Here is a 14332-nt window from a genome sequence, read left to right as displayed (position 1 = left end):
TGGGAGGGATGGGAAGTGGAGCTTGGCTAGAGGAGGAAATGGAAGGTCTGGAAAAGTGTTCCCCCTCCCTCCTCCCTACACACCTCTCTCTACCGGCAGTCCCGTCTCCCTGCTTCCAGCCCACTGCAGGGAGCAGAGGCTCTAGCTCACACAGCACCAGAAGCACCAGCATACCTTGTTCAAAATGCTCCCCATCTCCAGAGATTTCAACTCAGCAGGTCTGGAGGGCCCTGGAACCTGCATTTAGTAGACCCCATCCCATCCCCCGAATGATTCTGATGAAGGTGGTCCCTAGACCACTCTGAGAACCTAGAGTACAAGAGGTTCTCTGAGAAAACTCAGGATGACTTGGAACCCCCCAGCCTGCCCCAGACACAAAGACCTTCATCTCTGAGGAGCTGATTGCTGTGCCACACAGCAGAGAGATTACGAGTCGCCAGCTGAGTGATGTGATGATAAAAAAATTCTCCACTGTTGTTTGCACAGGGCCAGGGAGCTTTGCTTTATTCTGTGGCTGGAGCTCAGACCCTGTCCTGGCTCAGGTCATCGTCTCTGAGACGGTGGATGGTGCGTGCAAACTACCACCGTTGTGGTAAAAACACTGACCTCGGTTCCCTGGCCTGGGCATCCGTCCCCAGGGAGTTAGTGGGACACTGTGGAGCACTGGAGAAGGGTAGAGCCTGAAGAAGGCTGGACGTACATCCTGCTTATGTTGTGTACGAGGATGACGTCACGACATGTTCACGTTGGAGCACTCGGGCATTTAGGGCAGTATCCCAGATTAGGATTATACCATCTCTTTTAGAAGCCTCTGTGAATGGGCTACAGAGGCAGAGGCATGGATGACGGGCCCAGAGACCCTCCCCAGCCATGCATCCCCGAGGTTCTGTGGCTGTCCTCCCACAGTACAGGTGCTGCGGCTAGCCTGGCAGAGGGAGCATCAGCTGCCATAATATCCACCGATACCGCCACAGGCCAGGCCCCCTAAACTTTAACTCTGAGTTAAAAGAGCCTGTTGGCTCTACAAACACAACTTCCAACCAAGTCACCTGGACTGAACTCTTTGAACAAGCTGCCAGCCCTGATCTCCTCCCCTACAGAAAACCTGTCTCAGTTCCACTCCTCCATCCACCCCCTGTGGTGGGCGAGTCTGGTGGAATAATGAGAAAATCACCAGGTAAGGACTGGAAATGCCGCCCAGGGCAGGCGTGGGTTCCTGTCACCTACCCTCCTTCTCTGGGATGGAGAAGTGTCTGCCATCAGAAGGCATGGGGGCTGGCATGCCCAGGGGCTGCCCCTCCACCCGCCTGGCATCTGAGCAGCAGCAACTCCTGCTTCACCCCCTCCCTACCTCTTAGCACCACTGTCCCAAGGCCAGGACCCAGAGAGTGGGGCATCAGACTCTGGAGGAGAGCCAGCAGAGAAGCAGGACCGAGAGGACACCCTGTGCGGGTCTGAAGGCAGCTCCCATGTGGGCAGCACAGAGCTGGGGCCTGCACCCTGTCATTGAGTCTTTGGAGTCCTGACCCAGATTCCTGTTTGTTCTCGAGGGTGTCCCTGGGACTTCCCACCTCACCTCTGAGCTCCCCCCAGTCCTTTTCTCTCTTAAACCCTAGCCACTCATCCGGATGAGTGCAACCCCTTCACTTCTTGCTCTCTGCTTGGGGGTTGATCAGCCTTCTCTAGGTTTCTGAACATTTCCTAGAAATTAAAGTTCCAAATCAAAGCGAGGGCCTGGCAGGGCCCAAAGGCCAGGGTTCCCCTGGGCAGTCAGGGAGGAAGTGGGCTCCTCTCTCAGTTAAACTTCCTGGGGAAAGACGGCTGGTGGGCACAGGCCTCCATAGAAGGTGGACCAGTAGCTTGCTCAGATCTGCTCCGTGAACCCGCATCCAAATGGGCGTCCCACATAGCTGTGGTCCCACTCAGGCCTTATCTCCTGCTCCTCGTTCCTGAGATGTGCTTCCCCACTCTGCCCACCCACACATGCGTGTGCACACACACACGCACACATGCACAGTCCTGGCCAGTCCTTAGCCCTGTACACTCTTGAGGGCCCCAGGCTGAACATTTGGCCCTCACTAGAAATCTCCTTGACCCAGCTTTCTTCCTTCCTCTCTGACCCGGCTGCAGTATTCCTATGAAGGGATGGAGATCAACAACCTGCCCGTGGAGCTGACGGTCGTGTGGAACGGGCACTTCAATATTGACAACCCAGCTCAGAATAAAGGTGTGGAAGGTGGGCCCTGGTGGGGAGGTGGGGGGAGGGAGGGAGCAGCTGTGCATTCGTGGGCAGGCGTGCCACCATCTGAGGCCAGGCCGGGACTGTGCTCCTTGTCCACACTCCCTGGCCCCTCACTGCCCCTACCCCCCGCCCCAAAGGACCACTTGCCTTTGCCCACAGTTCACCTCTACAAGTGTGGAGCCATGCGTGAGAGCTGCGGGCTGTGCCTCAAGGCGGACCCAGACTTCGAGTGCGGCTGGTGCCAGGGCCAGGCCCAGTGCACCCTGCGGCAGCACTGCCCCATCCACGAGAGCCAGTGGCTGGAGCTGTCGGGCGCCAACAGCAAGTGCACAAACCCCCGCATCACCGAGGTAAGCCACCCTCCACGGGGCCTGCTCTGGCTGCTGAGCCGTGCCCTGCCATGGGGCTGGGGCCCTGAAAGCCATGTGGCCTTGGTGTCCATCACCCAGTGACAACCAGGTGTACTTGGATGCCCCAGCTGGCTAGAGGCATCCTCGTTTTCCTGCACAGCTTGTCCAGAAGCTATAGGCTTGGTTCCGAGGTCTTTCCAGTATCAAGGGAGTTCGAAAGCAGACAGGGGTTCGACTGTCCTGTTGAAGTCTCCACATGAGCTGTACTGAAAAGGCCTCAAAGTTCTTGCCACCCTCCCTTTGTCTCTAACGGTCTCAGTGACAAGGCCATGAGGCTCCATCAGCGGCAGCCTCACCAGGCAGCCAGCCCGTGAGTGGAGGCTGCATGGGGGTCAAGGGCACAGAGCCCAGCCCTGAAGAGGTGGAGGAGGTCGAAATGGCCACACCTCAGGACTTGCCCAAAGCAAGACCTAGGCTGTAAGATGGCCTAGGAGCACAGTTCAGGAAGACAGAGGGTCATAGGCCATGGAGCAGAGAGCAGTGAGGGGCAGGGCAGAGCTAAACAGGCAGACATGTGGGTCACAGAGAACAGGGTTTGAATCTTGGCTCTGCCAACTAATTGCTGGGTACCATCTCCATGCCTCAGCCTCCTTACCTGTGCAGTGGGTCTAAGCATCCACCTCACAGGAGAGCGACGAGGATTGTATGAGAGAACACATGCAAAACACTAGGCTCCATGCCCAGCCCACAGCGATCTCACGTCCTCCTCCTCGATCATCGCCAACGTTGTTAAAGTCATTGCCGTGCATGTCTGAGCCAAGGGAATCACTGCCCCTGGGGTGTCTTTAGGTCATCCCATGTCTTCACCTCCCCACTCCACATTCCTGGCAGAAAGACCCCCTGAGGTCCCCCCTCCACCGTGGCCGGAGTCCCTTGCTCTCCTGGTAAATAAGAACGAGGCACGCATGTCTCCACAACAGGACCATGTCTGCCTCACCTCCGTGCCTCCAGCACAGCACTTAGCACACAGGAGGCGCTCAGGCCTCTTTGCCACAGTGGATGCAGATTATCAAGACAAATGTTATGATATAATCTTCTGTTATAATGAAGCGGAGGGGGGTGGGGGAGAAGAGGGAGAAAGCTCAGCCTCTGCTCCCTACATAGTGAGGATAGATTGGGCATGCGTGAGTGTCCAGTTTCAGAAACACGCATGTATCCCATAATCTAACAACGGCAGTCACGGTAACATGCCGGATGCTTGTGTGGTTCTGTTCATAGTTTGCAAAAGAGCTTGATATCCCCTACTTCATCAGTCCTCACAGCAACCCTACCATGTGGTTTCCTAGGGCTGTCAAAGCATTGCAGACTGGGTGCCTTAAACAACAGAAATGTATTGTCTTGCGGTTCGGGGGGGCTTGACGTCCGAGATCAAGGTGTCGGCAGGGTTCTGTTCTGGGACAGGAGGGGAGAATGTGTTCCAGGCCTCTCTCCTCAGCGTGTAGACAGCCGTCTTATCCCTGTGTCTCTTCACATCATCTTCCTTCCATGTGTGTCTCTGTGTGTCCAAATTTCCCCTTTTTATGAGGACACCAGTCGTGTTGGGTTAGGACCCACCCTAATGACTTCATGTTAACCTGATGACCTCTGTAGAGACTCTCTCTCCAAATAAGGTCACGTTCTGAGGTCCTGGGGGTGAGGACTTCAATGTACGAATTTTGCGAGGACACGATTCAACCCATAATGCCTGCCAAGGCCAGGGTTTTTAACCAACATTTCCCTGACAAAAGGCCAGTGCTCAGACATGCTGCTTCACTCCAACCAAAGTGTAAATCAGTTCAGAGCGCTCTGATCCCAGGTCCCTCGGTTCCTAGATTAATGTTCTCTTCCACCACAAAGGCAAGACACCCACACATTCCCCTGGGCCTGCACACCGGGGATGTGCAAAGGCAGGAAGGGGCTTGGCTCAGGGAGGAAACAGCCTTGTCCAGCAATGCGGCCCCTCGGAGTGGTCCCCTAGCTGTGTCCCCACTTCAGCCCCTTCACCTCCTACCTTCCTAGTTTCCCAGATACGGGGAGCTTCTCTCAGTTCCTACCTTAGTCTCCTGCGTGGGCAGGAATCTCAACAGTGATTCTCAAACTGGGGGGAAATACTTACGCGTTTAACTCAAAGAATTATCTCGAGAAGGAGGGCAGATGGACGCCCCTCTGTCCCTGGCCCCCACACCTAGGCCGGGCCCCCTTCTCTCCTCCCTTCTGCTCCCCTCCCCTCCCAGAGCCCTTAACAAGAAACCCTCCCTGGGGGCTGCCACACATGACTGCCAATGATGTGTCTGCCACAAACAGTGGACTTGCTTTCTTCTTGGCCTGAGACCAAGAAAATTACTGAGGGGATGGTAAATGAAACAAATCTCTCTGCATTGGAGGCTATTTCCTGGCTCCACATTGGCATCAGCCCTCCAGGAACCTGGGAACTGAGGCCTGGGCCAGAGAGAAAACTCCTTTTTCAGGACAGCAAGCCAGGGCTGGAACATCATGCAGCGGCTGCTGCCAGGTGCCACTGGTGCCTTGGGGACTGGCTGGGCAGGCATCTGGGAAGAAGACGGACTCTCCCTTCCAGCCTTCCCTTTCTCTGTCCACCTCCCTCACATAGAAATGGGCCCCTGTCTCCAAGGGATCTGTCTTTCCACTGCAGTGGGAGCACACATGTGCAAACGCTCACCCTCCTGCACGCTCACTCACAAACATGCATGTGTAAGAAGCAGGAAATATCTTGACTTTTATAGATGAACAGCCTCCCCCGGCAAAGCTGCCACTCAGGGGAGCCCCAGACTAGTTTCTTCCCCTTCCCCATCTCTCACCCTCCCTGCAAGATGGCACCACCAGTTGTGACCCTGGTGGGGTGGAGAGGGTAGGAGCGTTAAGTGGTGGGCTATCTGGGCTCCTTCCATTGAGGTCCCATTGACATTGGTCAGGATCCAGGGGCTGGTGTTCAGAGGCCCCAGGAATGGGAAGTGTGCCCTTCTCTGGTCTGTCAAATGCCAGGAGAGGCTGGCACAGAGGGCCTCCTGCCACTAAGGTCACCAATGTGGGATGTCATAATTAGATCGTGTGAACTGTACGGAGTCCCAACCTCCAAGCAGGCCCTTGGTTGTTGAATCCCAACATTCCAATCATGAGTTTTTAACACCAACAGTGACATCTCAAGAGGGGAAGCTGGTCATTTTGGCCAGTGTATGAGGGTAAAGTCTAAACCAAACCCAACTCCTTAGAAACCAAGCTGAACAGTAGAGGCAAAGGAGTTGTGACAAATGCTCTTCTAACTCCAGGAAGGTGCTTGGATTGTCAGGGGTTTCAACACAATTACAACTCAAGAAACAAATATGGGGCCATCACTGAGAAGTCCACAAGGAGAAGTGACACACCCTCCCTGCTCTCAGAGACTCAGGATCTGAGGCATGAGGAATCAGACACAAGTAATTGTTACCATGAAAGGAGCACAAAGAAGCTGCCTTGAAATTTCAGTAGAGAGGGAGAAAGAACATCTGATGTGGGGAAGTGACATTTGAGAAGGGTCTGGAAACATGGGTGGTTTGCCATAGTGTGGAGGGCTATGGGTTGATAGGAGGCTTGCTCATTTTCCTTGAAAGTGGAACAAACCAGAAGGCCCTAATGCTGACTTTCTGTGAATTACCCAGCAGCACTGCAGATCACATCCCATTCCCTCATCACTTCTGTGAAATGGGAAGAGGAACGAGGAGCTTTGAACACTGCTCCTAAAACCACACATAAACATGGACTGCTCTGTCACAAGCTCCTGTCCATTGACAGTCCCTTGGGTGCCCTTGTGGACTCGGACCCAACTGAGGGAATCCGGCAGAGATGGGGAGGGGCCAGCAACCTCTCCTTGCCTCATCAGGAAGAGGGTGATGGCTCTGTCTTGGTGCCTGCCAAATCCCCATGCTTCCTCCCTCCAGATAATCCCAGTGACAGGCCCCCGTGAAGGGGGTACCAAGGTCACCATCCGAGGGGAGAACCTGGGCCTGGAATTCCGGGACATCGCCTCCCATGTCAAGGTGGCCGGCGTGGACTGCAGCCCTCTGGTGGACGGCTACATCCCTGCAGAACAGTGAGTGGAAGCCACCTGAGAAAGGGGGGGGTACAACTGTCTGTTGTTGACTTACCTTCCCTGCCCAACAACAGACAGTCTTAGAGCTTGGGAAGGGGAGGGAATGCCCCTAACATTCTAGGATGTGGCAGGGGGTGGCTCCCACAACTCCCAGCCTCTGAACTAGCTACTTGCCACATGGGGGAAGTGCAGAAAGAAGAAAGGGAAAGGCTGGGAGAGAAGAGAAAAGTGATTGTTATGTCCTCAGGGTGTGGCTGTGGGTAGGGGTGAGACAATTCAAAATTAAAATCTACAGGAGAAGTATGAGTTCAAATCCTTACCCCGACTCCCTCTGCTGTCCCCAACTCCCCACTTCTGTCCTCTCCCAATTATGAAAGAAGCTGATCCTATGCTAGTCTCTGTGGAGACTGAAAATGAAACTGCACACCCACCCCCAGGCCTGTGGGTGCTTTGCATTGTTTTCCTCTCTGCAAGGTCTGCTGGTGCACTGAGTGCAAGGTCATTCAACAAGTGACCTTGACCTCTAACCCACCTGTTGGAGGAGGTTTGTGAGTCACGTATTGCCTTGTAAATAAGTAAACACAATTTTCCAGCCCAGCAAACACAACCATGAAGTGTTTATCAGCACAATAGAATCTATATTCTATACTATCTTGGCTGCCTCTCCTGGATTGAAACCTTGCCACTTGTCCTGTGTGCATCAGTTATTGACTGTTTGTAAGTCATCCCTTAGGTAGGTCAGTGCAGTTTACACTTCTGCTTGCTGGGTCTTGCTCGATTTAGTCATTCTGGAACCATCAGTACTGCCATCCTCGTCCTTCTGATTTCCATCTGGGTCTTCCTGAGGTGCTCATAGAGCAGATGAATGAAGGCTCCTGTCTGGTAGAACTCACCTCCATGGTCCATCATCGTTCATTTATCCAAAGGTCTTTCTATGGATCCTTCGAAACTCTGAGTTCTTCCTAGAACAAAACCAAAGCAGGCTGCTACCAATATATTGTGATTTGGGGAACTTTAAAACGTCCTCCTTTGGACCTGCATAGCCAAATATAAAAGATATTATTATAAAGCCACATGATTAAAGTATTGTAGTATTCGATCAGTGGAATAAGATAGAACACCCAGAAAAAGAATCCTGATATATAAAAACTTAGTATGTGATAAAGGTGACAGTTCAAATCAACACGGAAAGGAAAGATCATTCAATAAGTGGTGCTTGTTAGCTTCCTGGAAAAAAATACAATATCAGATTCTTATTTCACATTATACACCAAAATACATTCCAGACAGATTAAAGAGTTAAGTGATAAAAAATGAAACTGTGAAAAGATTAGAAGACAATACAAGTGAGAATTTATTTGATTTCAAGGAAGGGAAGGTGTTCTAAGTATCACTGCAAAAGAAAAACAGAAAGGAAAAGATTGGGGATTTGAGTCCAGAAAATTCTAAAACTCGTACATTAAAAATTATCATAAGCAGAATAAAAATATGCATGATAAACTAGAAATATGGTTATACCCTGTTATAGTTAACAGATGCTTTTTCTTAACTTAGAAAGAGGTTCTATAATAAAAGGCAAATATCAGAAAAGGAGCAAAGAGCATGAACATGCAATTCACAAGACAGACAAAGAACCAAAAGTCAGATAGAAAAATGTTTAGGGGCTAGCCCTGTGTCCGAGTGGTTAAGTTCGCACGCTCCGCTTCAGCGGCCCAGGGTTGCGCCAATTCAGATCCTGGGCGCAGACATGGGACCACTCATCAGGCCATGCTGAGGTGGCGTCCCACATAGCACAGCCAGAGGCACTCACAACTAGAATATACAACTATGTACCTGGGCGGGGGTGTTGGGAGAAGAAGAAGAAGAAAAAAAAGGAAGATTGGCAGCAGATGTTAGCTCAGGTGCCAATCTTAAAAAAAAAGCACCCCCCCAGAAAAAGTTTAACATCAGTAGTAATCAAAGAAATGCAAATTAAAACAATGGGGAACAGTTTTTAAAAGTGCATGCCCTGTGCAGACAAGAGGCATGAGAAGTAGCACTCTCATCTGTTCACATCGGGAGGGTATACTGGGATGAACTTTCTGGAAGGCACTTTGGAAGTATGGATTGAAAGTCTTTAGCCCAGCCATAATACTTCTAGAACTTTCCCTAAACAGCCAGAATGCAAAAATATCTATTTGCAAGAATGATTATTTCAGCCTTATTTACAACAGTTAAAATTTAGAATCAATTTGTATGTCTAAAAATAGGGAATTGATCAGTTCAATAAATTATCGTATACGCACCGGACAGTAAACCACACAGACATTAAATCTAATATTGCAGAAAAATCATGACCAGGCAGGCACTTAAGGTATATTAAGTGAGAACACAGGTGACCAAGCAGACTACAGAGTTCCTAACTAATTTTTAAAAGAAAAGCAAGACTGGAAACACGGATACCAAAATGTTGACGATGGATATTTCTGAGTGATGCAATGATGGGGTCGGGGGGAGGGGGGGCGGGTGTATGTATGTACGGCAAGTGCTTTTTATGTACATTCTTTTTTTTTTTTTTACACTGAACATGTGTTAATTATGTTATCTGGACAGAAAGGCATAGATTTTTGCTGGACACTCACCCAGAAGTTCTTTCTAAGAGAAACACAGAAGCCATAATGTAAAAGAACGAGCAATTGAACAACACCGATGGTTTTGAACTTTAGGGTGGCAAAAGGCATTATAAACAAAGTTGAAAGACAGGTGACCAACTGGGAGAAAACAGCAGCAATATTTATTACAGACAAAAGCTAATACTCCGATTCAGAAGCTCCTACAAAAGGACAGTCCATTAGCAAAACAAGACAGAGCTTCAGATAAGTCAAAGGAAAGGCTATATAAGATTTTTAAAACCCACATACACAAACACGAAAATGTGTGCAACATCCCTAGCAATCAGGAAAATAAAAATGAAAATGAAAATGAGATCATTTCCTATTATATTGGAAAAACTTTCAAAGGACTGATAATATCTGGTATTTGCAAAAGAGTGAAGTAATCTCCTTCAATTGCCGTTGATAGAAGTGCAAATCGGTACAGCCCTTAGGGACCATTATTTCTCTCTACCTATCAAACATTAAATCCACCAACAATGACCCAGCAAGTTCCTTCCTCAGAAACCTATTCTAATAAATACACAATGCTTAAGGATGTGTGCATAAATTGGTTCATCTTGCAGGATTATTTGGAATAGGAGAAGAATCGGGATCAGATAAATGTACATCAATAGGAGGATGGTTAAACAAGCGATGATGACGTCACGGGATGAAATACTGTGAAGCCGCTGAAAAGAATAGAGCAGGGCTGTGTATCCAGTGACCTGACGGGAAGTCCATGCTGTCCCGTTGAGTAAAAAGACAGGAGTGTAGATCAGGGGGTGGTTATGGTTCACTTTTATTTAACAATCGTGTGTGTGTATGTTTGTGTATAGTTGTGTGTGTATCTATATATGTGACATTTACATTTATCTGTGTGCATAATATAAAACATAAATATATAGACACATAGGTGTGCGTACATGTGCAAATATATTTAGGCAAGTTGCTTATCTTTTCTGTACTTCTTTATTTGTAAAGGGGAGTTTATATATATATTATATATATAATATATATATATATTTACATAGGTCTAGAAAAAGGTCTTCAAGGATATATATAGCAAAGTTGTTTTTTTGGTGTGTGTGAGGAAGATTGGCCCTGAGCTAACACTTGTTGCCAATCTTCCTCCTTTTTGTTTTTCTCCCCAAAGCCCCAGCACATAGTTGTATATCCTAGTTGTAAGTCCTTCTAGTTCTTCTATGTGGGACACTGGCACAGCATGGCCTGATGAGCAGTGTGTAGGTCTGTGCCCAGGATCTGAACCGATGAACCCCAGGTCACCAAAGCAGAGTGTGCAAACTTAACCACTGGGCCACAGCACCCGCCCCTATAGCAAACTTTTAAGAGAAGTTAGGAGTGAAGAAAGGGACACTTTTTACTGTCACACTTCTGTACTGTCTCATTTTCAGAGTCTAAACAAATTTTGTAATTGAAACAAAAATTTTTAAAAGAGAAAAATTTACAACTCTCCTCCCCCATCCCCTGGCCCACGCTCCCCCCTCACCCCCAAATATCTCCTCCACTGCCTGACCCCCAGCTGGGGCCGGGAGCAAAAAGCACTTCATTGCAGCGGTCCCTGCATTGGGAGCAAGGAGCTCCCAGGCAAGAACCTGAAAACCTTGGGTCTGCTCCAAGGCCCCTGTCTGACTTTCTGTGGGTCCTTGGGTAAGTTACTTGACCTCTCTGGGCCCTGTCCACTCTATTCCCAGAACTATTTGGTTGAAATATTCCCTGCACTCTAATTCACAATTGAGTGGACAATTCACGAATTAGGGGCTGAGTGCCTGGGGTCAGAACACAGGGACCTTCCCCTAGTCTCCCCACTTTCCAGATGGCTCCAGAAAGACTCCCGGACGTCGCATCTCCTCCATTCCTGAGAACCAAGGAGGAGCCCGGGCGAGGAGGAATCAGGGATGTCTTCTACCTCCCCCTTCCCTGCCCATTGCTGAGACCCCACTGCAGAGAAGGGAGTCTGGGGAGGTGTGGGGCCCAAGGGTTTCTGCTGGGAGTCCTGTGACCCTCCTGTGACCCATGGGGTCTGTCCTCTCCTCCCCGCAGGATCGTGTGTGAGATGGGGGAGGCCAAGCCCAGCCAGCACGCCGGCTTCGTGGAGATCTGTGTGGCCGTGTGCCGGCCCGAGTTCATGGCCCGGTCCTCGCAGCTCTATTACTTCATGGTGAGTTCTGGCCACCAGCGGCCTGGCCAGGTGCAGGCCACAGACCTCATTACCGTGATTGCTGGGCCTGTCTAGGCCTCTGTGAGCAGACCCAGCTGAAGGGCCTGGGGGTCCCATCCTACAGTGCAGGAGGGCACAGCCTTGGAAGTCTGGAAGACCTGGATTCATATGCAGACTGTGCTGTGCCCAGCCGTGTGGCTCCAGGGCAGTTGCTTTGGCTCCTGGCTGAGGGGCAGTGTGGTAGGGCAGGGGAGAGTGGCCGTGTGTCGGGATTCCTGGAATTCGGCCTTGGCTCTGCCCCATACCAATTGGGTGAACTTGGGCCTCAGTGTCTTCATTTCTAAAATGGGGATAACAATAGCATCTACTCCATGGTGTTGTTGTGAAAAAGACATACATTCGATTTATCGCTTCTGGTATCATTTCCTTTATGATTTCCATGATTTCCACCAGGGCTACTGTGCCCTGCCCTTTCCCTGTATAGTGACACCCCATCATTTCCATCCCATCCTCACTCATACCACTTCCCCATCACCATCATGCGCATCCCACAACCTCCTTAACCTCACCGCATTCTCCCACATCTCACCTGCACCCCCACTCCACGTTCCTCTACCCACACCAGTACCCACCTCCCAACCCCAATAACCCTTTCCCCCAATCTCCCTCCCCATCTCATGGCCTCGCTGGAGATCTTCCCCGTACCCTCACGTGCCCTCCAGCCGGACCCTCCCTGGCCCTGCAAAGGCTGTCTGACAAGCTCTCGGCAGTTCTGGATGAAGGGTTCTGGGGGGCAAGGACATCTAGAACCTCCACGCCTTGTGATGACAGGGATGCTGGAGACGTGAGCACGTCCCCTGCCATGCACACAGCATCATTTCCAAAACTGTCTTACCATCTAGCTAACGTCTCAGGTTAATGACAGCTGTGATGGTATAATTTCCTCATGATTCTGAGCTGCTTTTGGGAGCTGGGCGCCTAAGCGATGGATTTTGTGCCTGAGCATCAACTGCCCTGAAATACGTCATAGGGAACCCATTTTCACCCTCCTTCTCTTCTTTCCTTCCTTCCCTTCCCCTTCTTTCCTTCCTTCCTTCTTTTTTTTCCTCTGCCTTACTCCTCCTCCTTCTTTCCCCCTTCAACTGACAACCATTTATCACCTTACACAATACTCATTAGCTTCTTTGATAAATACTTGCTTAACTGGTTGAGTTTTATAAGATAATTTCGTGGCCCTGGCTTGCGGATGTTACAGTGTTGAATCAGATACAACGCAGCCCCTCCCTCAGGAGGCCAGAGTCTAGAAGCGCCCACCTGCGTACAGACGTGAATGTGGTGGGGGCCGTGGAATGGCGTCAGACGCCCCTTCCTGCCTGGGCCCCGCTCTCTACTCCCCCTCCACTCTTTGAGAACCATCATCCTCATAAGCACAACAGTGGCTGTCACTGAACGCACACAGGAGCTCACAGAGAAGTGCACACATACGTAATTGTGTGTATTTGGATTTAACGGATGTATAGTTTTACCGATTTGTTTAGGATTTGTACCCCGACCTTCTTCTGAAAGAATTTGAGGGAATTTCCAAGTTAAACTCAATACACTTTAAGACAATTAGTGATAAACATATCTATATTTATATGGAGAGAGTATGTGTGTATATTGTATATTATATGTATTTGTAGATACATAAGTTGTTATTCCGGCAGAGTTGAGATACTGAGAGGGAGAGAAAGGCTGAGATGGAAAGATGGAGACGACACTCACTGAGTGTTGGAGGTGGGACGTGGCATGCTAAGACTGAGCGTGACGTCTGGCTCTGAAATTACCTGGCAGCTGGCGTAAAAGGGAGGCCAGCTCTGCACGGCCAAAGCAAGCCCTGGATTCCTTGGCCAGTCAACAGTCCGGAACGGTTTTTATCCTTGGTCCCTTGGCGGTGACAGAGTGGATGGTACTAGGAATGGCTGCTACCTCATTAAGCTGGTGTTCCCTTTGGGTCTTAGCTGTGTCAGCTGGGTCTCTAGCCCAGCCTCTCACCTTTGTGACTAACTCAAAGGCCACCGTCCCCTCCATGTCCTGCTGTCACCTCCCATGAACAACCCAGGCTGTCAGCTGCACAAACAGTGCGTCCCCCTCACTTGTTCCTTTCTGTCAGTGGCCTCTCACCCAGGCCCACAATCTTGGTGGCCGTGGCTCCGCTTCCCTCAATGCCTGATATCAGTCACTCCATCGCCATGTCCTGGAGTCTTACTTTTCCCATTCTCGCTGCCCCTGCAATGGCCTCCTTAAATCCCTGCCTTTGGTCTGAACCCATTCGAATCCATGCATCACAGTGGAATACCATTTCTACCATGTCAGCCCCACCTCAAGAAGAGCTCAGGGCGCCCTCTGTCTCTAGATGTCTTCCAAGCTCCTTGGTCTGGTCCACCTGCCTGTCCAGTCTATTTCCCCAGCCTTTGCATGGCCTCACCCCCTTCTGTTCTCTATCTCCTTTGCCACATTGCCCCAAGCCATATAACCTCCCATTCTTCCAAGCCCTGCTCCTGAGCCACTCCTCAGCCTTCTCTGAATATGCAGCTCCAGCCCTTGGTGGCCCCACTCATGCTCATCAGGGACTCCACGGCGTCTGTCTGCACTGGCACTCAGTGTGGCCACTTGATACCTCTGCTCTCTGTTGGACCCATAAGTCCTTAGAATGGAGCCCAGGTTATTTCTTTGCTAGCGTACGCAGTGCCTACGTAGCTCTAAACCTCCCTGCACACTGGAATCTCCTGAGGGGCTTTAAGCAAATGCTCTGGAGTCCAC

The 14332-nt window shown here is 50.3% G+C and overlaps 1 protein-coding gene across 1 annotated transcript in view; it reads left to right on the top strand.

The window, feature by feature from the left end:
- Positions 1-14332, top strand: part of PLXNA4 (plexin A4) — a 432314-nt gene that overhangs the window by 354339 nt on the left and 63643 nt on the right. Inside the window, exons 11-14 of the mRNA XM_001498268.7 lie at positions 2131-2227; positions 2402-2592; positions 6567-6718; positions 11413-11530. Coding sequence (XP_001498318.2) covers positions 2131-2227; positions 2402-2592; positions 6567-6718; positions 11413-11530 — 558 coding nt within the window. The remainder of the gene's footprint in view (positions 1-2130; positions 2228-2401; positions 2593-6566; positions 6719-11412; positions 11531-14332) is intronic.

The sequence above is a fragment of the Equus caballus genome, chromosome 4 (genome assembly GCF_041296265.1).
Source record: "Equus caballus isolate H_3958 breed thoroughbred chromosome 4, TB-T2T, whole genome shotgun sequence".
Lineage (NCBI taxonomy): Eukaryota > Metazoa > Chordata > Mammalia > Perissodactyla > Equidae > Equus > Equus caballus.
The sequence above is the reverse complement of the archived record's forward strand: the minus strand, read 5'-3'. Positions and strand labels throughout refer to the sequence as shown.